The following is a 25,301-nucleotide window of genomic DNA, read 5'->3' as shown; positions in this document are numbered from 1 at the left end:
ATTGTGGTAGTAGGGTATGGCTGCAGCTGAGGAAAGTCTTGGAGAGATGACTCAGGAAGTGTCTAGAATTTCAATGAGATGAGAACAGGAACAGAAAAGAGGCCTGAGGACATGGGGGAAAGGAAAGGCTGGGCAAGGGGAAGTCAAGATTAACAGATAGAAGATGAATAAAATAGAGGAAAGAACATTAGGCAAAGGAAAAAGGAAGACTTCAACAGCTTTGGCACAGGTCTTGAGAAATTCAGAAGCTAAGGCAATCCAAACAACCTGTTGAATATTCTGAGACTTGGTGTTACGATTTAGACAATTATAGTGGGGAACAGTTGCAAAATAGTCCTCTAATGTTGCTCACCAAACAATCAGTGCCACTCCACACTTTCCTTTAAATGCTGATCTCTATACTGATGGTTGGCCCCGGTGGGGCGACTTATTCTACTGTGTGGGAGCAGGAGATTGACATCTCAAGTCAGTCATGGAAAGCTTCAATTAACATGCATATTAGCAGTAGAGTAGCTAAGGAGGGGTGACTAGGGCCCCAGGCACTGAGTTAGTGGGACACAAAAACACCAGCTGCTGCACTAACAACCTGGCTGCCACTGCCACTGGCAGCCTAGTCATTAAGACTGCCCTACGTGCCACTTCTGACGAAGAAGTGGCCAGGTATGCCTCTGAATATTAAAAGGCTTTTAAAAGACCAATTGAAGAGACAGTTCTCTCCCAGAAAGAATGCAGAAGACTTGATAATTTTTTTTATAAGGGGAGTTAAAAGTCTGCACTCTTTGGGACAGATTCTGTCTCATCAGGCAGGCATCTAAGGCATGTAAGTGCAATTCTATTCCACCCTGCTATACTCCCTGGAAATCCACAAATGCATCAATTTTTACAACCCACCACCATCTGAGCCGTAAGACCAAGTCACAGAAAAGCAGTGAGGAGGAAGACCAACCTACATTTTGCATTAACTATTTTTTCTCAGAGTTTAGCAGGGTGAAATAGGATTGTACTAAAAATGCCTAAATCCACTTGTACACCTAAGAAATGGAATAGAACCTGGCCCTTACGTGCCTAAGAAGCAGATTCGAATCTGACCTCTTGTGTTTAGAGACTAAATGAAGCAGATACAAGTATAGTTTTGACAGGTATTTGGGATGGTGGTAAGGACTTCTCAGAAACATCTAGGAAAGGCTTGTAGTGGAGAAAAAGAGAATAATGGATACACTAATGACCTGGCTTTCAAATTAAGTCTGTGCTCCAGGCTGGTTTTATGCTGAAGTATATATTGTGTTACTAGATATGAAACAAAGATTAGTGACTTTTGCAAATCCAACAGGCCTCAAACCATTTCATTAAGTTGAACCATACTTTTTCATCTTCATTCAGTTGTGAAATCAACCCTGGCAGATTTCAAAAGGAAACATTACCAGTCCAGACAAAAATATTATTATTATTGTTTGTTAGGTGCTGAGAGTGCAGTCTGTCTGGACAAGACACTAGTAATCCCTGCCCCAAGCAGTTAATCATCCAGAAGAAAAGCAGCCAAAATTGCACTGGGAAACTCAGAGGATGGAGATGATGTAATGTTGACGTGGGTCATTATATGGGGTCTGAATGATGAGAGGAGGTTATGCCAGGCATAGGAAATTGTGCTGAAGAAGTGCTGAGAAAAGGAGAGAGGAAAAAGAGATGAAGGGAGAGGAAAACAACTGGCATAAAGGTGAGGTGGATTACAATTAGCGAACAGGGCAGATATGAGGTGAAGGGGAATACTGAAAGAAAGGGAAGGGGTATCATACACTTGACTTGATAGATGAGGGGCAGTGAGCTGCAAGATTAACAAAAAACAGTTCAATCCATCCAGGAAGATGACAAGGTCTGAAGGGGAATAGGATGGGGAAAGCTGTTTTAGGAAGAAGTTTCATCAACATAATAAAACAGCTTATTAACTGAGCATTCCTTTAAAGTGCTTTTCACAAGGCCACATGTATTTTAAATATGATCACCTGAGCACTCATAAGATGTGAATGTTGCTACATTGTTTGAAACTCTTGGCAAGATGAAAAAAAACGTTAGATGGGAGTGCTCCTTCTCATGCTGATTTTTCATTTGTTTTGGATGAAAAACAAAACTGTTATTGGATTCAAATTTATTCCTACTCACTGCACACCAGTTATAAAAACAAACATTGTTTAAACTTGTCGGTCTCATCATAGAGCTGTACTGCATTTATTTTAAGTCACAAGGAAAAGAGTTGCTTACTGAGCAAACATAATTAAATTTGAAATGACAAAGGAATATGACATTTCTTTTTTTCTGTGAATAGACTACTGCCTTTTTATGTATACAGAGACAAAGAATATTGCTAATAGCAATGTGATGTGGCCACCCATGTTGTTTTGTGGATTAAAAGACAGCAGTGATAAAAAAACAGTGCAGCAGTGACTGTCCATAGATGTTAAAGAATAATATGTGACCTGATTGTCTTGTCAGGTATTTAATGAACATGTGGGAATTAAGGACCTGCGGCAAAGCCAAAGGTATTTAATGTTCTAAGACGTTATTATTCGAAGAGCAGGGAACTGTATGAAATGATTTCCATATACACTACTATTGTACCCATATTTTATACACTCGAGGCAAGCAAACAGGAGGAGTATGTGTTTTCATATCCTCCAAGTTCTGAAATAATCAAACACCAAACCAGTTCTCTTAGGTAGCTAATGTAGTAAAAAATGCAGACATTAAATTAAACAGAATGAAAAGGGTACACAGAACGTTGTCCTACCAAGTAGCAAAATTTCTAGCCGGCGGAAATCAGCATGACTCCATGAAGGTCAATGGAGTTTTTCAGATTTGAACCAGTAGAGAATTGTGCGCAGCTAAGAAGTTTCCAAAACACATGCAGGGGAGACCTACTGGGGGTGGGGAATGGCAAAATTCCAGCTTCATGACAATTATTCAAGGCTTGGTTAGAAGGGCAATGTCTGGTTACATTACACAATGCCCACAAAGCTGGCAGGAACAAAAGAGAGAGACATGAAGGTCGTAGAGGCCTGTGTGAAGTGTCTCATTTGTTACAAGGGATCTGAGTTTTCCATTTGCTGTGGATATAAAGTGAATTTTCTCTTGAAGGGGACACATGCTCCACTCTGGACATAGCAGCTGTTGGGTCACAGCCCTGGAAGCTGGATTTTCTCCTTCTAAGGAGAAAAGCACAGGAAATCACAGGTTTCCCCTTGCAGGCTGGTCTAGTTCCAGCCTGCAAGGGGCTGCTTGAGGCTGGGAGGAGTGGGATGCAGGGGGCACACACACGCACATGGCCAGTGATGCAGGCAGACAGCAGTGGACAGCAGTTCCCCTAGTTGCCTATAGATAAGTCGGGGGGGGGCATAGGTGATGCATTGGGGGCAGATTGAGGCAGCCACGGTGAGGGAGGCAATGGGGCAGTGTTGGTGGCTGGAGCTGGGGCTGCTGTCCAGCTGGGGTGGGAATGCACAGCTGCAGGGCCGGGCTAGGGGAGTGGAAAAGAGCTATGGGAGGCTTGTCTGGGGGATGCCAGGGGGGCTCACTCCCTACCCAGCAGCTCCCCCAGACTCGTGCATGCAGCTCCCTGCCCTGCAACCCTCCTACTGGGCACTTTCATAGACCAGGTGGGACCCAGCATTGGAGGGCAGAGTGGAGTGGCTCAGTGCCATGGCCCCCATGATCCCCACACTAGCTGCACCACCACGGCGAAGTGTCCCTTGGCCACCTGGCAGTAGCAGGGGCAATGGTGGCATGGAGTTGTGACCCCTGAGGCTACTGGATGGGCAGGGGGCACCTTGCCATGGTGGCAGGGCTGGTGCAGGGGTCCCAGCAGCAGTAGCAGTGGCACCAAGCCTCCCTGCCCCACTCCACTCTCCCATGCTGGGTCCTGCTCGCTGGGCCACAGAAGCACCCGGAGCCAGATAGCAGGGCAGGGAGCCCTAGGCCCTCAGCAGGCAGCCCACATCCACCCCTGCCCACTACGGGCTCTGCTCAGCTCTGCTCTGGCTGTGCCACCTTGGGGGAAGGCTCTACACTCCACTCTGGCTGCAGCTGTTGAGCCACGCAGCCCTGGCAGCTGGGGTCCCACCCCAGCAGGGCATGGGGGGGGGACCTGGGGGCTGTGGGTCAGGGGTGAGGTATGCCAGCAGGGCTGGGGAATTGGGGGGATGCGGGTTGGGAGTGAGGGGCAATGGCAGGGCACCAACAAATATATTAAGGCTGCTTAGCACCACAAAGCAGCTGTGGGGCAGCAGCAGCTGGACCCACATCCTGGTGAACAAAGGGGGTAGGTGGAGCTCTGATTTTCTACAATTAAAAAAACCCCACAAAATCAAACAGCAATATATATAGGTATTTAGAATTTAATATAAGGATTGAGACAGTGGTAAGCTTCCAAATTTCTTTAAAATTGTAAATCTATCAATAAAACATTGTGTTCAACTGATACCTATAAATACAGTGGTGTTTCATTTTAATTGCAGGAAAGACATGGATTTTGGGGGTTTTAATCAGAGAATCTGGGATTTTTAAACACAGAAAACCAGGATCTCTGATGGCACCCATTCTCCATTGCTTGGCTATGAGCTGATGAAATGTAAGCAAAGTGAATGAGTGGAAACCTCACTACTCATTCTGAAGCAGCAATAAATTAAAGTTTAGGAAGTTAAATAAGTTTATATAACAATAGTTCAGCCAATTTCCTTAAGGGAAAGGTCTACAGAATAACTTTTTGAAGCCTCTGAGAGACCTAGGACTCAGAATTTGGAAGTTGTACAGAAGCCTTAAATCCACCTTTGTTCCCATGTATTTAAGATCCTGTCCTGTTTGAGTGTGGCCAATAGGTACTTTGACATGAATTGGAATGAGATCGGAGGCAGGTCTCTATTGAGGAAGAGAAAAACGCTGCATTTGCACCACCTAAGGATTATGTTTCTATTTAATGCAATCATATAAGACATACAGAATCTTCTTTAATGTCTACAGAAATCTACTGGTTTCATCTTTATTAAGAACTTTAAGACTTTTCCATGAGGGTTTTAGCAGGCCAGGATGTCAAATCAATGTAAAGCCACTTTCCATGAATATGACCTCTTTTCTTATTATTGCTGTAGTAGCACTGCCAAGAAGATGTGAACCAACTGGCATAAGATCTGCAGTGACTGCATTTACTGAATATATGAGAAATTCAGCAGCCTGCAAATGGATTCAGATATCCCAGAAAGTTTTCCTGAGTGAGATGCATGTGGCATTATTATTAATTAGTATTGTTTAAGTGCTGGATGCGATGTAGGCTAGGTCTGTTTCTTGGAGGATGTGGGCCACTGTAATCCATCTTTCTAAAGACAGATGATGTCTGTGAGGAGCCCTGGGTGGGAAGAGACCTTTTCAGACCTGTGAACAGTTGCCAATACAGGGGAGCAGTATAAAAGCAAGAAGCTGTGTCTGCCTGGACATTGAGCAGCTGGTCATGCTTACTGTGCATAGATGACTGCAGTATTCCTGTAAAGTGGTAACCGCTATAAAAGGGACATGATGGCAAACCCACAAATGTAGAGTATGAGACAGCCAGTTGTGGTGAAGTTTGCAGATGTGAATAAGACTGCATGGCTCCCAAGTGGTGAAGGAGTGCCTGTGAGTCGGTGGGAAACAAACTGTACAGCTGCCTTCCCCATCTACATGTTTGTCCCAGGCAGTTTCCATCATTTCTGGGATTTAGCTCCCTCTGCTCTCTGAAGCAGAGGGGAACGCTAGGGCTCATGTCTGAAATTCTGGGAGCCCATCTACTCAGTCTTTACGAAGGACTTTTGTCTTACCTGGTATGAAGTTGGAATCAAAAATGCAAGCTCGACTCTCGGTGGCATTCCCAGAACACTGGTTGCCCACAGGAAATAAAATAATACACTGACGAACGCGGAACTGGACTCCAGATGAGTCACAATCAGACCACTCAGACCAGTCGGACCAGCTGTCTGCAGCAGTTAAAAAGGGAGAGAAACAGTAAATATCAGGGTTAGATCTGTGTGAAACCAGAGCAAAGAATTACTCTCTAAATCAGGACATTTTGGAGGAGGCAAGTGAACCACTTTAGTGACACTGTGCCATTTTAGTTCAGATGAAGATCTGAGCCGTATGTGGCAGATGCCACAAAAATGCATTATCTTCCTTTTGAAATTTAGAGGCTAGCAGTGTAAATGTGCAGTGGGTAGGTGTATTTGTCATGGGAATACTATTATTTTGATTTCTCTGTGTCTGAGTGTATATCCTGAGCTCAAGAGAAAGTGTGGCTACTTAACAGGAAGCTTACCACAACTCTGCAAGGCAATGACAATTTGTTAATTTGCATATGTGACTAGTAGGAGTGGAGAGCTGTAGAAAGATGGGTCCTGTGGAGTATTTTTTTAAATACAAAGTAGCAGTCTCTTACAGACACCATCTTTTTATTCTGTCCTCGTTCTTCCCTCCTGAAATCATAAAGCATTTTCTTATATCTCAGATCTTATCTCCAGGTTGTTTCTCTTTATCAGGTTTGGTTCATTACCAACCTCTGTTGCTTCTTTCGCTTTGTTCCACTGCCTATATAATTTTATTGAAGGGATTTTTATTCTCACACCATGCCAGCTCTGTGTGATCTCAGAATATCGCTCTTAAATTAAGTGCAGTTATCTGATCTATATGAGATGCTGTGAATCTACTCAGCTCACATCTTTCTTACAAGACAAGTGTGAGCCCTGCCTTCAATGATTTTTTCAAGGTTTCATCTATGGTAGTAGACAGAGCTCTGTAAAACTAATTTTTTAATTTTCTTCAGAGATACTCTTCCTGGGTTTACACCTGAATTGTGCTTTGTGCATCTGGTTTGACTTAATTGACCCCAAACTCAGATTTTGCTATTGAGTGTCAAATAGTTTTGTGTCAAAACCAAGACAACCCACAAATTTCATGTCTTGCAAAACAAAATTATAAATCAGTTCAAGTCTTCTAGAAATTGGATCCAAGTACATTTACAATAAATTCTGTTTATTGCAAAAATGAGTATTTTGCAAGTGTTGTGAAAGTTTTATTATGAGTGATTTTAGATATATATCAAATAATATATTAGAAGAATCTGAAACCAGGTAATCTCAAATAGCTTTAGTTTTTATGGTGCATACTTTGCACATCTCTAACATATGCTGCTTATATTTACCAGCTGCTGTTCCACAGTCTAGAACAAACAGATCCTCAATCCTGTAAAACCAACAGATTTCTAACAATATATATATTTTAGACTATATGTTTATAAACCTTGTAGTAGTAAAAAGGCATGCTCGGCATGGCAATAAAAACATGTACTCCTGAGCCTTAAGGATTTGATTGTATTAAAGCAACTAACTTTCAGGGAGCAAAATGAGAATGGCAGTCCGAGATGCTCCACAGACCTCCAGAACCAGAACTAGATTCCTCCTTTCCACTTAGAGCATGGACTGGCAAAATATGACCTGTCCTGCCAACTGATTTTATCCAGCCTGTAGGTCAGTGGCTGCAAAGTCATAAGACCCGGCCCATAGAGAACAGGCCTCTCAAGCAGCTGTACTGTGAGATACGGGAAGGCACGTCCCGTCTCCATCCACAGCTTACACCAGCTACCACCACACCGGTGTGCACTAGCTGTACTGTGGATGCTGTCTGTAAGTTCCCACTAGGGATCAGGATGACTGCCCGGGACTGCAGCTGATGCACCAGTGTCACTTGCAGATATGGGTGGAGGTCCTGATCCCCAGTGAGAACTTGCAGACAGCATCCACAGCTGATGCTGGCACTTGCTTGGCACTGCTTTTGGCATGCAGGCTGGGAGCTGGTGTAAGCTGCAGGGATGTGCTGTATGTGTGGGACAGCTGTGGAGCGGAGAGGAAGGGGGAGACAGAGAGAGGTGGCCTGCCCATGATGTGCAGCAGCAGCCAGTGCTTGGTGCCAGGCAAAAGCAGGATCCAGTGCTGCGTGCGCTCATTGCTGCCAAGGCCCTTCTGGCTGCAGTCACCTGGAACCTGTGCTGGGGCTCCCCTGTGGTTCCTCCCCATTGCTGCTGCCACTGCCCCACAGGCCTGGGGCATCCTTGACGTTCTGACCCAGCCCACAACAACTCCCCAAAACTCCCTACGTGGCCCATAGGCCCAAATAATTGTCAAAGCCTGACTTAGAGTCATTGTAGCCACCATAGTTTGATGCTGTGGATAGACTTATTAGTTCTGCTGAGAGCAGAATATTAACAAAGTCCCAGAAACACATGAGTGTTTCATTCTCTGATGTTTTAAGCCTTTTAAAAGGCATTCACATAGAAAATAAATGCTTTTTGTTTGGGAAAATGGTGCTGGGTTAACATTCAGGTCAAAATCATCTAAGGAACGTAAGTTATAAATGCCTGAAAATTGGCATTTCTAATGTAAATGCTGACAGACCCTTAACAATAACAGCACTACAGGAGAAAGTACTATAATACTGGAAGCCGCACAATGAACATGACAGTTCTGACCTTTCAAGAAATGCCTTAAGGATCTGAGGCTGCTGTGCTAATTTTTATGTACAAATATACTCCAACCCACTTGAGGAATCACATCGTCAACTCAGTTCTCTTTCCCTTTTTTAAAAAAGCTGAAGTGGGGAGTTAAGCTCACTGTAATTTTGACAAAGTAAGTGCTATTCTATTTGGCTGTGAAATACACTGTTCTCAGAAAAGGAAATTAACTGTAATTGCAGTTTGGTATGGATAATACCATGTGTAAATTCATACACTTGGGCCTTGTGCCTTCATATGAGATGTAAGCATGTGCGATAAAATATAACAGCCCCTCAGTGAAGCAAATAATGCAATGGAACATCACACTTGCTAGCAGACATTTATTTCTCTGATGATCAGGAACAGACACTAGTGAATGTAAGCAATAAACCAGTAAGAAAGACAGACAGAAAAACAGAAAGAAAAAAACTTTTCTCAGTTGTTTATCTACCCTGACATTTATCATTTATATGTTATTTCAAGGAGTGCAGTGGCAGGTTGGTTATGGCCTGTCACAGCAGCTCCAGAGGTGAGTTCAAGCCTTGGTTTCACCACTTGTGCTGGAGCCTATTTATGGCTGACCTGGTGGAAAAGGATGCCTACTCAGTCAGGGGAGTCAGCACTAGGCAGATGTGAATACTAGCTACAGCATTCCCTTTTCTTCTATTAGCTATAAAAGCTAGCACACTTCTAGCCTCAAAGACCACAACTTAACATTTTTTACTTTCTATTTCTGTTCTTTTTTTCATTTGCATTTTTATCATTTACATTTATAGTTTTCCTTGTTTTTCAAATATCTAGGTTAACTTGGTAATGCTCAAGGGGTAATCAGAATTAAAGTAAATGCCATGATCTAATAGCTCCTGTTGCTGACTGCAATAGTGTACAGGGGCTTCATTACACTAAATGTTGTACAAATACGTAAAAAAGATGCAGACTCTGTCCTCTGGTTCCTGCAATCTAGGAAAGCATTTTACAAAGGATAGCATTCCTGTAATCAGACAAGGAGGCTGCAGTGCACTTTGTCCCCTTCTTGCAAAACTCCCTATGGGGTGGTCAGCAGGCAGGGAGCAGTATTCAGGAGTGGCAGAGATTGGGATTACATGTCCCTGCTCTCTGGAGTGTGGAGGCAGAGGCATGTGCTGGTGTGTGTGGGTATGGGGGGGGGGTGTTTTTTGGTGGGGGTGGTTATATTGTTTTTCAGGAAGATCAGGTGCCAGGTCCTTAAGTGGTAGATACAGGAAACTTCAATGAAGTCTTGTGTTACAATGACTTCCACCTAAAGAGTATGTTGCCTAAGAAAGTTTATTGGCTATGCCTATAATTGTATTATGACTGGGGTGTCCTACTGGGGTACTGTAATTAAGTGTCTTTCAAGATGCTGACCTAATAACTGAATTAATAGTCCCAATGTAACATGTTGAGATTTTTTTTTAGAGACTGATCTATGGGCCAAACACACAGATTTATATGTACATTCACAGGGAATTCATTGGGAGCCGATGGTACACATACCAAAGGACAGAAATAATTTTCCCATCAATGTTTAGCATGTTGATAAAATGGTAATGTACTGGACTGAACAGACTGGATTATATCAGTCCTATTGTGCAGCATAGTGAAAGCAAAGAGTCATTGAATGGATTTGCCATACCTGGGCAGGTTTGCGTGTTGCAAAGTGCTTCTTCAGTGTGGAGTCCAAGGCAGATATCCCCTCCATAGGCTGGGGCTGGGTTTGTGCACGAACGGGTTCGCATATAATGTCCACCTCCACAAGTTGCAGAGCACTTTGACCATGATGACCAACAAGACCAACCTCCATCAACTGAAAAGAAAGAGAAAGTATAAAATTCCTGTATGGGTGAACAACTGTCCTGTTCACGCTTTGTGAGTCGATTCCATAGCACATGGGAGTTTTTTAGACAACATCTGGCAAAGGCCATGCATGGCATCCAGCTACAAGAGTAACTTTACAGCTTTTAAATCCCAGAATAGATTGTACTGTCTAATGAAGCCAGGATTATAAAACCAAAGTATTATAGTTAACCAAGGAGAAAAGTTTCCTCTGTCTTTTTTTTTCTTTGGAAGTGGAGAAAAATATGAAAGACTGAAAAGCAGAAATATAGAAAGCCGAAAAGAAGAGTAAACACACAGCTGTAAAAGAAAATCCTAGGCTGGTATTAGGGAGAGAAGGGCTGAGGAGCCTGGTTTTTGTTTCCAAGCCAAATCAGGGTTGATTTGGATCTGAATCCTATTTTACCCAAACCATTAGAGTTGGAGAAGATAAAGATAAAAAGATCCAATTTTAGCTCATCTTGAGTTTCAACAGAAATATGCTGGTAGTTACCATTAGGATATTTGGTTTTAGGTTTTAAATCAGAGTTGGTCAGAAAAGAATCCCACAATTTATTAAAATGTTCTGATTCACTGAAATCTAAAAGTTCCATGGAGAGCTCCTCCAGAGCACAGACTGGTTTTCCATTGGGCCATGCATGCCTGGCCACTCTGGATGCAGGTGTTTCATAGATGCCTGCCTCATCTGCAAACTTGTCTGCCTGTCTCCTTTGCAGCTTGGGTTCATGGGCCTACCGTCCTGGGTGCTCCAGCATTCATGGCCTTGATACTGCTGACCAGATGGACTGTCCCAGGTTTGGGAACACCCATCTTAGAGCAGTTTCAGTATAATTAAACCAATACTCAAAGGCTGAACCTATGAAGAATATAGCAATTTTGCAAATAAAGATTTGTTTAACTCAGTTACTTTGCTTTTAGAACCAACTTGGCTTAGAAACTGCTTACCGAATTATCAGTCTTCAGTCATAAAGGAGGTGAACATTCACCCTGTACAAGTAATTAAACACACTACAGTATTCCCAAGTTTTCCCACTCTAAGTATAGTGAAGACTACAGACTATATGCTGTTGTACATAATTTCTCTTAATGGTTCATTCATGTTAATACATTCCTTAATCCATTGTTCAGTGATATACCTGATTATCATTTGAAATCTCTGGACTATTTATACAGTTCTCTATAATTACTTTTTTTGAGTCTTTCTCTTCCATGACATTAAAGAGCATTTCAAGGGTATAAAATCATTTCCACAAGTTTCCTGAAATGCTTCATAGATTTCATAGACATTAGGGCTGGAAGGGACCTCGGGAGATCATCGAGTCCAGCCCCCTGCCCAAAGGGCAGGGAGTCCGCTGGGGTCATAGGATCCCAGCAAGATAAGCATCCAATTTACTCTTGAAGGTGTTCAATGTAGGTGCTTGAACCACCTCCTCTGGCAGACTGTTCCAGACCTTGGGGGCTCGGACAGTAAAGAAATTCTTCCTTATGTCCAGCCTGAAACGGTCTTGCAGGAGTTTGTGACTGTTCGACCTCGTCATCCCTTGGGGCGCTCTGGTGAACAGACGTTCCCCCAGATCCTGGTGGTCACCCCTGATAAACTTATAGGTGGCCATCAGATCACCCCTGAGCCTGCGCTTTTCCAGGCTAAAGAGTCCCATGGCTCTCAGCCTGTCGTCGTAAGATCTGTTTTCCTGACCTCTGATCATGCACGTGGCTCTCCTCTGGACTCTCTCAAGCTTCTCCACATCCTTTTTGAATTGTGGCCCAAAACTGGACGCAGTACTCCAGCTGCGGCCTCACCAAGGACGAGTACAAGGGGAGAATGACGTCCCGGGATTTGCTCGAGAAGCATCTATGGATGCACGCCAGCATTTTGGTCGCTTTACTAGCCGCAGCATCGCATTGGAGGCTCATGTTCATCTTGTGGTCAATGATGACCCCCAAGTCTTTTTCTTCTGTAGTGCTAACCAACGTAGCACTGCCGAGCCTATAAGGGTGCTGCAGGTTTTTCCTCCCAAGGTGGAGAATCTTGCATTTTTTGGTGTTAAACACCATCAGGTTCTCGTCTGCCCATTTGCTGAGCTTGTCCAGGTCAGCCTGGATCACCCGCCTATCTTCTGGTGTGGATGCTTTGCCCCAAAGTTTGGTGTCATCGGCGAACTTGGCCAGTCCACTCCTAACTCCAATGTCCACATCGTTAATGAAGATGTTGAACAGTATGGGTCCAAGGACAGAGCCTTGAGGGACTCCACTGGTTACAGGGCACCATGATGAGTGACTGCCATCAATCACAACCCTCTGGATCTGACCATGAAGCCAATTTCCCAGCCAGCGGATAGTGGTGGAGCCAAGGCCACAACTGGGCAGTTTGGCCAAGAGGTGATCATGGGATACCAGATCAAAAGCTTTTTTGAAGTCAAGATATATGACATCAATCTTTTCTCCCTTGTCCAGGTGATAGGTCACCTGGTCATAGAAGGAAATGAGATTGGTCAAACAAGACCTACCCACAACAAACCCGTGCTGGCTGTCGCTTAGAATGTTAGCCTGGGCCAGTCCCTCAAGGATGGCCTCCTTAATAAACTTTTCTAAGATCTTCCCCAGGATAGAAGTCAGGCTAATGGGCCTGTAGTTAGCCAGATCCACTCTCCTCCCTTTCTTGAAGATCGGCACCACATTGGCCTTCTTCCAGTCTTCAGGCACTACACCAGAGTGCCAGGAGTTTTCAAAGATCCGTGCCAGGGGCTGGACTATGACGCTCGCCAGCTCCTTGAGTACCCTGGGGTGCAGGTTGTCAGGGCCAGCTGACTTGAAGGTATCCAGCTTCTCAAGGTGTTATCCAGCTTCTCAAGGTGTTATATGCTAGAATATAATAATCTGCAATGATAATAGGAGCTTCTGAATTTGAAAAAAAACATATACTTTTTAAGTTATGTACTACAATGCACTTGTCCAAGAAATAACAGTCCTTCAGTCTTCTGCTAAATAAAGGCATTACTGTAGCATTTTGAAAAAGAATACCATGGACAGGTCATTTTGCTTAGATTGCATATTACATATTATATGCATCCAGCAAGTTAAACCAAATGATTTACCTGAAAACACTTAATGGCTAGGAAATGAGCCCAGAAGATCTTATGATTTGGATATTAATATCTACATGTGCAGCTATGAATGCAATCTTAGGACCTTGTTGCACATTATACTCAGGACATGTTAACTGCACCTAAAATGTAAGCCTCCACAAGTTCAATCAGTAAAACATGCAGTATGATCATATCATAGCCAAGTTAGGACTTTTCATGCAAGAAGTATCTCCACATTGTGTTTGGTAGCATGTGTTCTTCTATCCTCCAACTGCTCCACACAGACAATGAAAGCGATCTGCGGTCCAGGGGCTGGGCCCCACAATTAGCCGATTGTTGATCCCAGTCTTGAGGACTAGGCCTGTGTAAAGTGGCTAGTACTCGCATCACAGTCCCGAATCAATTCGGCCAAATCTGATTCGGAGATTCGGCTGCTGCCAAATCAGCTGAATCTCTGAGTCACACAGGCCACATCCCCTGCTTGCCCCAGCTCCCAGCAATTTGAAAAAAAAAAAAAAGGACCCACTCACCGGGTGCTGCTGGGTTGGGGGTGATCACTGCTGCTGCCCACCAGTGCCCCATGCCATGTGGAAGGCTCTGCCACGAGTCCCCCGACCTCTGCCCACTCTCCCAGCCCCTCCCCGCCCCGTGCAGCTCCAGCCCTTTAAGAAAAAAAAAAAACCCTCCCCCCAAAACTCACCAGGTGCTACCGGGAAGGGGGCGATCCCCACTGCCCACCACTGCCCCATGCTGTGTGGGGGACTCTGGACGAGCCCCAGCAGCCCTGATGCCACTGCAGGAGCTGGCGATTCTGGGGGTGGGGGGTTGTTTGTTTTTTTTTCTTACAGGGCTGGAGCTATGGGCAGGCAGGGCAGCCACTGGGGTGGGTTGGGGGCCTTGTGAGAGAGCCCCCACACAGTGTGGGGCACAGAGGGGCAGCAGGGATTGCCCCCCTGCCAGGCAGCAGCCACTGAGTGGGGGCTTTTTTTGGAGTTGCGGCCAGGCAGGGCAGCCATAGGAGGTGGAGGTCAGGGGTGCTCAGGGGGGCTGGGGGAGCAGGCAGGGGTCCCCCCATGGTCCCCTCCCTCCTCCCCCACTCCCTACTTACCAGCATGGAGTCCGGGTCCAGCTCCCTGCTGCAGCCAGTGGGGACTGCCCGAATCGCCAAAGCTCTCTGAAACTTTTCCGAATTAATTCAGAGACCTTCAAATCGATTTGGACCTTTTAATTGGTCACTTGATTCGAGTCTAATTCAGAGATTTGGACACCGAATCAGGCTGGATCTCCTCTGAATCAAATCAGCACCCAAAGCTTTGCACAGCCCTACTGTGGACAGCACCAGAGTCTCAAACGGCCCCAGTGCAGTGCCTATCAGTCCCAGCCCCAGGTCCTCACCAGAGTCCTGAACTGGTTCCAGTACACTGCAAACAGGGCTTTTATGAGCTGCAAATATGGGGAAGAGGTGAGATTTTGAACTGGCCCTGGTGTGGTGCCAGGGCTGAGACCGACAATCAGCGAGCTGGAGGTTCTGTTCGAGATCACAGTAAAGATGTGTGTGTGACTGTTGAGATGACGTTCTAACTTTTAATACAACATGGGGATGCTTGTTACCACTTAAATAAAACATATTCTAAGTGTCCCATGTTACAAGGCCCTTATATGCACTGCATATTCAGGGTATCATGCCAGGTAAGCAGGTAGTTTACTACAGCATTCCTGCGGTGACTAATTGCTCTTTAGTGAGAGTCATTAGCATATGTAAAAATCTCTTTGCTGTAGTAGTTTACAATGTTCATTCACTGTACTGAATAACCTTGTAAACCAGCAAACCTTTGTCAAACATGCACTACAGGAAGAATAATAAAGCAAACATTTATGACATCAAGCAAACCTTTTCCATACAAGAGTTCTAGCCAATAATCCCTAAATGAGAGTTTATTTTGCCTGATTGATTACAGGAATCCTGCTCAGACTTCCCAAATATGACATGTAGAAAGAATTATTTGTATTGTTAACGAACAGAGCGATTGTATGAAGTGATTGTCACACAATGCCCACATTTTCCTGGATTTATTCAAGTAGCAATGAGTTAGACCCTCCAGTTATATGGATTTAACGTACTCCATCTAGAAATTATAAATATTTGTCATATTTAAATACCTGGCTTGCCATCTTAGGTCTATATCAATTAGAAAACAAACATCAGGATTTCAATAGCATTCTGTGCTATTCCATGTACTGCTCTGTTTTAAGTATGTCTGTGGCAAAAATACGAGAGATTTCTTTTGTAATACAGGTAAAACAGCCCCCAAATCTTTGACTTGCTGAAGTCACAATATTTTTTCTAAAATATATCCTTCTATGGGAGCTAAATAAGAACAGAATATCTATTACATATATCTATTTTTTCCATAGCACAAAGGTCCTGATTTTCTTACTGATAATTCTTTTTTAATCATAAACTCTAGCAGCTCCAATGAATAATCTGCAGAGGGCCAGCTGCTTTCTATGCTTTTATGAGATCTGGTGAGATAGAACTGTCTAAAACTGCCTAGACAGCAGAGAAGCTGCCCAAAAATATTACGAGACCTAGTTAGCCACGTTAGTCTGAAGTTAAGCAGAAGGCAGGGGAGATTTGCACCCTATATGGTACCAGCCCTGTTTACCTTGGTTAACAACTTGTCCAGGAACAGTTGACCCCACCCCATTTTCTACACAATGAAAATGCCTGTGTATTTGAAACCGTCATCTGCATCTCATTCTGTGGACAAAAGAGTACGTGGGGACACAAAGATCTTTTAGGGAAGGATTGTGTTGGAACTATGCTTCTTATTATAGCTACAATATAAACCTTACGGTATGGGAGAGATGACTGCGTGGACACAGTGCAACAGGAAATGTGACAAAGGTTTAATTGTGTTTGGGCTAGAGGGTGCCATTATAATATCAGCCTACCAATTAATAGTGAGGAGGGTAGCCAGCCTAAATCTCCAGCTCTCTAAAGAGCAGATGCAACTCCATCTTTTATCTGCCCCCTAAACTTTTTCATTTTTGCAAGAGTGATGATAAAGCAGCATCACAGTTAAATAAGATCAAAGAAGTGGGTGTTTACTGCATGAGGTTTTACAGGGCCTAAGTAGAAGCCTGTGGTTGCTTTCATCTTTCTTTAACGTTGCTTAGCAACATTGGCCCATCTGTTTTCTCTTCCTTTGTCCATGAAGTCCTCAATGCTGATTCAGCCTCTTATCGAGGGACAAATAAAGAACTATGAAGAAAGCTCTAGTCATTACACTATGTCTTTACACTACAGTATAGCAGAGCTGCTGGGCAAGAGAAGGTTGTTAAAAATTATTCCATAGTAATGAAAATACGGCTTTAAAATGCTTGACAGTTATTCAGGTTGGTTTGTTGAGGAATTAATGCCTCTTCAACAAGCAAGATACTTTCAAAACAATGCTTTTTTTCCCTCCGTGCTTTTTATTTTGTGTCTGTGTGTATGTATATGTGCATCTTCATTGTGTCTGTATGTGTGTATATGTGCGTCTTCATGAGCAAACAACTCTCTACCTAATAGTTGTTGTCCTGGCTAATAACTATTTTTTCCACAAAGACAAAAAATTTCAAAATCACGATGGGAGACTTTTCCAGGGGGGGAAATAGTTTGTAGAAATGGGACCCCCTGTGGCTACAACAAAACATCCATGCCACTGGAGAATTTCCAACAGACTCATAAGTAAATTAGATACCCCGGCATGCATTCTGGATTTTTACAAGAGAAGAAGGACTTATGGTGGGGGAGCACAGATCCTCTGCATTCATGAAAATGTGGCTGGAGCTGTGAAATGAGGGCTTTTAGACAAATTATACAGTGCCAATCAGAATTTGAGCTTTTATTAAAATTGCGTCGCACTTTTCTGTTGAGAAAATAACCTTTTGTGGCATTTGTCTTGTTGAGGATGTAACAAAAGAGAAAGAACGGTGCCAAAACAAGCTAAAAATGTATTGATTTGTTTGAGAGGATTAATGGAAGGGCAGCAGTCCCCTGCACGCACAGAAATACAAGTGGCATCCGAATGGGTAACTGGAATTAGAAGGCTCATCTAGCACAAGCGTGGGATATTGGGCAGCCTGGGAAACTAGTGTGTTGGAGACAAGGCCACCTAGTGCTGCCTTCCAGACTCTTAAACACTATCTCTACTCCACATACATTACTGGCTTCTTCCTGACTTCCTAATGAATACCCCCCTCCTTCTCCTCTGCCTACACAACCTGTAGGAAAACACACAATATTATTTTGGATATGTTTCTAAGTCTTTGTCTTTTGCTGCTACAGCCTACAGCTAGACAGTATATGTGACAGACGGCAGTCTCAGTGCAGTACAGAAACAAGGCAAACCAGAGTTTGATGGTTTGTCAGCACACAAAGAAATGAGAGATATGGGTTTGAGTCCTCTTAAGCTAAGAAAGGGCCTGGAATCCAAGTCTCCCTCTCTCTCAGCCACAGCCCTCACTAATAGGCTGTTAGGTGAAAGACCACTGCCCCCACCACCATGACAACATTTGAGAGTGAGTACTGCTGTGGTTTGTACCAACATGGCATTGGTGCCTTCATGAGTTATGGGCCTCCTCTTGAGTGCCCTAGGTACCAAGATGACAAGGGTGCCCAATGTGCAGCCATGAGTTAGACACCGGAGCGCTGAGAAAAGGGAGAGGTTCAGAGATGCCCCAGTGTCTCACATTTCCTACTGGCTCACTTTCCACCGCCCTGTTTGCTACTTAGTTACTCTGGCTACCTCTCATGAAGTGCCAGATCCTCTCTTCTGGGTTCATAGAGGCCTAATCTTCATCATTTGGATTCTCTGGGTCATCATTGACTCTCTGGGTCAAGGAACCTGTATTATAGGTGATATAACACCTAAAATGCCAGTTTGGATCTGCTCCTGAAAGCCAAAGTCCACGGGAGTGACTCTGACTTTAGATCAGGCACTGGTAGAATCAAGCCATTATTTTTCATGATGTTTCCCCAATGGTAAATTTGGTCTATATCTTTAAAAAAACTTTGTCTTTCCACATGCCACAGCATAACTTCATGGGCAGAAGGAAAATCAGTTTCAGGAAAGCGATTAATGGGTTTTGAGGAGTTGAACATACACCTATATTATTCTTACAGGTATTTCTGTTATATCTGAACATCTGCATATTTTTGTCTTCATGTTCACTGATATGCAAATATTTGCAGTTGATTTATTAGTTTTTTCTCTGCCTGCATAACAGAAACAAAATAAATCTAAAACAGTAATGAAAACAGAAGGAAATAGATTAATTCTCAAATAAAGTAAAAAGCTATAACTTCAAATCTTGAAATCAGAATTTATGCATTTTTGCCTACATACTGGTAGGCTGGAGGTTAGAAAATACCACTGTTTTACTGAAACTGGGGGGCACAAGAGCAGCTCTGTATTCTAGTAAAAGTATGGAATAATACCATCATGGACACTGCACTTTGCTTAGTGATAGTTCAACAATGGGAACCCCCTTCCCAAGAAACAGATCATATGAGTAACTACTTAGCAATGGGGCCATGAAGTCCAAGGGGCCTGATAACAAATGCAGGAATGATCTGGAAATGTAAATGGTTTGATAAGAAATGCAAGGACAAGAGACTTAAATGACTGCAGGTGCCTGTAAGGGAGAAAAAGAAGCATCAGATATTCCCAGAGAGAGGAGTATGAAGAAGGTTACAAGGAAACCCCACCAACCAACCAGAAAAACTTTTTTCATCCTCACCTTTAAGGTAGATTTTGAATTGAATGGTTGTGTGGAAGAGCCTTGAAAATGTTAGCACAGAAACTGATTCCTACTAAGTTTCAGGAAAGAAGACTGCGTAAATTATTTGTAAAGAAAGAGGAAATAACTGATTCCAATGTCGATTTCTCCTCCTAACGGGAAAAAGAACTATATTCAAGCCCACAAATGTGGCTGGCCATTTATGCCGAATGGGCCAACAACTTGCTAATGTAACTGATGGTGGATTTCCTCATTCTGATGTCCACAATTTGATCAAATATCTGTGTCTTAATTAAAACATAAACTGTCAATATAAATTTACAAATACTTTTCCTAATGTGCCAGTTTGTTCTGTATATTTTACTCCAGTATGATTCATCCCTCAACCATAACAAAAAAGGAGATTACGTAGAGTGCAAACACGCTATTTTCCAAGTGTAGGATAATCATGTGAGTGCAATGAGCTCTTTTTAGTATGAGTTATTGTTGGTGACCATTATTTCCAATGAAAACAATGACTTTCCCCTGTAAATGTGAGGTGGAATGTCATATACTTTGCAAAATTCTAAACCAAATTGGCCTAGCTAAGGAAATAAAGTATGCTTTCCAGTAAACGGTAGCATATAAAGGAATCAAAGGAGGCCTCACAAATTATTTTCTATCTGTGAACTTCTTAAGATTTTACACTGCAATTTTAGAGGTCTGAAAAGTCACGTGACCATTATTTCATGGTTTTCTTTTTGCTGTGAAATGCTTAAATACGATTGTCAAAGCTCTTCCAGCCTCAACAGACAAGTTAGTGTTATATTCTGTAAATGCAGATGTCCTTAGTTTTGAAGGGGTAGGAAATGTCATGTGGATCATGGAACTTGGGTTCAGGGTTCTGTTTCCAATTCAATCAATAGCATGCTGCGGGACTGTAGCAGACCCAGTACAGCAACAACAGTTGGTGGGGGGGGCATAACCCCTGGGCACGGATTAAAGTGAGGTGCTAGAATGGGTGCCGCTATGCTGCTACATGGACAGCTACAGGCTCAGGCTCTGTGGAGTGGGGCCAAGAACCAGGTAGTGATACAGGGCTACGTGGTCTTAGCACCTAAGTGCTTGGGGGAAGAATCAGGGAGTAAAGACTGAATTAGGGGTTTTTCGTTTTTCAGTCAGCATGGTATTCAGTGGCACCTGTGGGAGGGCAGGTGAGGCTTAAGTCCTTGGCTGGGGTATATTCTCCAGGTAGCTACCAGGACCCTAGAGTCACTCTGGCAACACTCTTTGGCTCCTGAACACCAGGAGGATCTGTAGCTGCTCAGGACACAATCTCCACCAGTTGTAGTGATCACTGGGTCCAATACACACAGGCATATGTGAATAAGAACTAACAGTGAGTTTTTTGGTGAACCAGTAGATGAGGACCCTCAGTCTCTCTTCTAACTACCTGGCTGCACTCTGAGGGTCCATCTAACAATTCCCAACTACCTCCATCTGCTGTTATGGAGCCTCTCTAAATGATAAATTCTGTCATTACACCAGTATGCCTTTGGCCCTACTCTGCTGTGCCAAGGGGTCCAAAGGAGATCACTATGGTTCAGTGCAAATCAGTTAACTTTGCTATGCTACAGTTTTTCCATCTGTAAAAAGGGGATGGATATAAATATGCACCCATGTTTGTAAAGCATTTTGTGTCTGTCAATAAAAACACTCTATACAGCAGGCCATTCATTAATCCACATTTAGTTGAATTATGCATCTCAGAATAACCTACAAAAGGAATTCATTGTCTCTTTTCCTCTCACCAGGAAGATTTAATAGCAGATGAAGAAGCCAGGTCCCAGATGCTGTCATTATTTTTAAAAGATGTAATGTAGTACTCTATAATAGACTATTAATATGAATAATTAAAACCCAGCTATAACAGACAAAACAAATGAATTGAATATGCTTAGTGATTTCTGTCCTTAGGTTTTCAGTGTGTTCATTTAGGTCTTGATCCTGAAAAACAGTTAAGATTTCCAGAGAAGTCACTGACTAGAGAACCCAGGTGATTAAGAAGCCTAAGTCTTATGGGCTTCCAAAGAGATTTAAACACATTGAAAATGGTCATCCACTGTCACTAATGCCCAAATATCAGTAACTCACAATGGGCTGCCTGATTAATGTTAGTAAGTGAAGTTCTATTCTCAGTACCAAGTCCGTGTGTAGTTACACATTCAGATATGCAGAGTCATATCAATCATTTTTTCCTCCCAAATTAAACAGCATGGTGGTCAAAAGCACACGATTTACACCCCAAAGGCTTGGCTTTGTAGCACACAGAATGGATGGAGAAATGTCCTTAGTCCTGGACCTGACTTTCCCTGGGAGTAGACTGCACTTGTACTGCTGTACAACCCAAAAGCATTTCCAGCTTCAAAACCCAAGAGTGACATTTTGGAAACCAACCTATGGAGACTTGATTTAGGTTAGCTTGATCCAGGTTAGCTTCATGAAGCTAACCTGAGGAGAGGATGAGGGGAAAGAAATGCACCTATCCATCCCAATGATAAAAATGGGGGCTTCAAAGCAGGTCCCTCCACAGCCCTTGCTATAGCTTAACTTATAGGGTGGAACAATGGTTGCTGCTCCCATATGTTCCCTTCATGGGTGTTTTTGGATGTTATGCCCAGGTAGCCTGGATCCAGAGGCCCTACCCATCTTCTGCCCCACACCTCTCAGGGTGCTCACCTCCTTCACCTTCTTAATGGGGTCTGAATGAAACCCCACATGGGACTCCCAGGTGTGGCTGCCCACTTCTGTTCTTTGCTACTGTTAGCTTTCTGTGGCTTCCATTTGAAAACCTTAGCTGAATTGGTAGGTTCCTCCTAGTAAACACTCATTCTCTCTTTTGCTCTCAATGCACCATCAGGGCCACCTTCTGGATGAGCCTCATCCTATTATCATTATTCACTCTCTTCATTCATTTCAAAAGAAAATAGCAAATGTTTCCCCCTCTTTTTTCCCCCATACAGATTTATCAGAGATCTGATTTGGAACTTCAACATTTCATTTTAATTACCAGCAAGCATCCATTGCTGTGAACAGGATGCAACTGAGGACCTTATGGGATTCTTTCCAACTCCTGTGGAACTACACTGTTTGTGACCTGCCCCTAAGTCACCATGCATTTAGAGGCTTCACTGAAGCTGTGCAGCTTTATTGAAATTTAATTTGTGGCCAAAAAGAAAACAAGACTCGGAGAAAAGATATCGCACACATTTGGACATCAGCTGCTTGTTTTAAAGACACCCATCACCACTTTTTGCTTTGCTAGCTTTTGACAAACATTTTTAAAAGCAGGAACATCTGCGTGGGGCAGGGGGAGTTGCTTGTATCCAAAATGTCAGGTTCAAGTTCTATAAGCTGTTCCTAACATTTTTCTGACTTTTTGTTTTCTGCTCTTTGGTTTAGTGTGTTGCCTCATGCTTAAGCAGTAGTGCCAGTATGGTGTTCTATATATTAACATTGTATTCATATTGTACCAATTTCTTCTAAAAATATAAAAGCCTAACAATGGCAAAGTTAATAAGTAAAAGCTGTCTCATGTCTGGGAACCTTAGAAAACAATTTTGGCTTTAAAAGAAACATTGATTCATGATTCAATAGTGAGGGAGAAAAAACACATCTGCTCCAATTTTATAGAATTATTTTTATCCTGTGACTACAGTGGGGTAATGAAACCATGAGTCTTAATGGTTAAGGGTTACCATGCTAGTGCAAAAGGAGCTAAAGCCAGAACCTCCTGGAAATGCCTCCTCTGCTGGTCTTTGCCTTGGCACATGGGAGACTTGCTGGTCATATGGTATACAGCAATGGTATTCAACCTTCCAGCCCCAAGAGCCAAATGAGTGGCACAGGGTCAATGCATGGGCTGCGTCCTGAGCATAGGGTTGTTCTGTGGATGTGATCTGGCCACAAAAGGTCGGCCCTCACTGATTCAGAGCATGCCCCAGGTTTCTGAAATGTGCCTCGGGCCTGAGGCACAGAACCTGTGAGCTTTACTGGGTTGTTGGTTCTGCCACCCTCGTTGTGTACTCAAGTGAAATTTAGCAGCAGGGGAGTGGCAATTAATGTTTACACTTCTCTCCAGCTGCCAAATTTCTAAATACCTGGGGAGACCCTGGGCCAGATGACATGGTCTTATGGACTTGAGGCTGAGCAACTCTGGTGTGGAGCGACTGTGACTAGCTCCTTGCTGCCTGGGTGGAAGGGGAGCAAACAGGCATCTAGATCATGGGGCCATTCCTACCGTTTATCAACATTTAGAGGAGGGGTGGCCAACTTGTGGCACGTGTCACAGGCACCGTCTGTATGTGGCAAGTAGCAGACTAGTGAGGGGACAGGCAGCACAGTGGCGGCTAAAGCAGGGAGCAGAAAACAGAGCAGAAGACTGGGCAGGGAGCACAGGGCAGGAAGCAGAAAGTAGGCCAACAGATCAGGCAGGGGAATGGAATCAGAGCAGCACTCAGGGAGGGTGTGGGGCTAATTTGTGATATGCTTGCCAGAAAGGTTGTCCCTCACTGGTTCAGGGCATGCCCCAGACTTCTGAACTGTGCCCTGGGCCTGAGCCACAGAACCTGTGAGCTGTACTGGGTTGCTGGTTCTTGGCTTCTCCTCTTCTGTCACTTTCCTGTGATGGAAGCAGAGTTCTTCTTTTCTAGGTGCCTTGATCCTAAACTTAGAGGTAGGTAAGCACCTGACCTCCAATTTTTGAACAATACTGAGAAGAAAGCCATAGAATAATCAAAACTCCTATCCTTCCTCTGCTGCAAAGTGTCAAATGCCCAAGGGGAAAACTGTTTACTTGAGTTGATTGAACATTTCAAAAAGAAAAAAGCCAGTTTGTTGAGGCCCAAATATTTTGCTCAAAATATCTCAGGCTAATGAAGATGCAGGTATTTGAAGGAGCCCTGCCTAGGCCCCTGGTGGGTCAGGTCAAGACAGGCGCTGGAAGCTGTGGGTTCAATAAAGCATGACTAGAAATCATTAAGCCAATTCAAGGTGTTTCACAGCTCATTTCTCTATTACTTATTGTTATTCAGTCCAAGAGGCTTTTAAAACTTCTGGGGCTCAAAGTCATGTATATAATCTTCATCTGTCTTCCTTCATATCTTTTCATTTTTTCCTAATTTCGTCAATCCCTCTTTCCATCCATCTCATTTTCTCAACTGCAGTGTTATTCTCCCTTCACCTCTCCCCTTCTGCAAGCCTATATAATTTCATGATATATATATGCGCTCCCTTTGCCCTTCCATGTTCTATTATGTCCTCCCTTCAATCACTGATGCTGCCCCATTTCTGGGGGGACTCGGTTCTTTTTTCTTTTTTTTCTTCATCCTATTTTGATTCAGTTCCAGTGCCTGTACTAACTCTGTCAGGCATGATTTTGTTCCCATTCTTTGATTAGTGGTCAGATGGCCTGAATGTTTGTTGGGCCATCATTGTTCACACAAGGTATTTCTGCAGAGTTGTATTAGGAATGATATCATAAATGTATGTATGGGAGGCAAGTCAGTATCTCCCTCCCCTTCTACAGATTTATCAATGTACAGAGCCAGTTTTCAGGGCAAACCACCACAGCAATCGTCTCAGGCCACAAATGGCACCAAGCCTCTTTAGGTTAAGTTGGTGCAGTCAACCAATGAGTGGGTAAGAGGGGGTAGAGGCCTGTGCTTTAGCCGGGTCCACCATGAGTCTCTCACGAGGAACAGAGAGAGATGATCACGCCTCACATGATCTTGCCAGATGATGAAGGGACAGAAATGCTGCCCTCTCCCTCCACTGTCTGAAGAACATGTGCTTTATTTATAATCCCTTTTTAGACAACCATAAAACAATCTTTAATGAACAAACTGTTTATGAGTCCTTTAACAAACTCTCCCCATGCAACATTTACAGGCTGCCGGATAACATCTCCTTCAGTTATCTGTTCAGGCTCTAACCAGACTTCCTGGGGGCCCTGCACTCCAAATTTGGCACAAGTTCAG

At 43.5% G+C, this 25,301-nt stretch overlaps 1 protein-coding gene across 7 annotated transcripts in view; it reads right to left on the bottom strand.

Annotated features, from left to right (window-relative positions):
* The window catches only part of SEMA5A (semaphorin 5A), a 612,665-nt gene that overhangs the window by 13,689 nt on the left and 573,675 nt on the right, over nucleotides 1-25,301 (bottom strand). For all 7 annotated transcript variants that reach the window (XM_090039133.1, XM_090039134.1, XM_090039136.1 and 4 more), the window contains 2 exons: nucleotides 10,212-10,382; nucleotides 5,838-5,993 (listed from right to left, as the gene is read on the bottom strand). In XM_090039133.1, coding sequence (XP_089895259.1) covers nucleotides 5,838-5,993; nucleotides 10,212-10,382 — 327 coding nt within the window. The remainder of the gene's footprint in view (nucleotides 1-5,837; nucleotides 5,994-10,211; nucleotides 10,383-25,301) is intronic.

The sequence above is a fragment of the Crocodylus siamensis genome, chromosome 3, assembly GCF_052110815.1.
Source record: "Crocodylus siamensis isolate JL-2025a chromosome 3, ASM5211081v1, whole genome shotgun sequence".
Classification (NCBI taxonomy): domain Eukaryota; kingdom Metazoa; phylum Chordata; order Crocodylia; family Crocodylidae; genus Crocodylus; species Crocodylus siamensis.
Note: the sequence above shows the minus strand (reverse complement) of the source record. Positions and strands in the feature narration are given on the sequence as shown.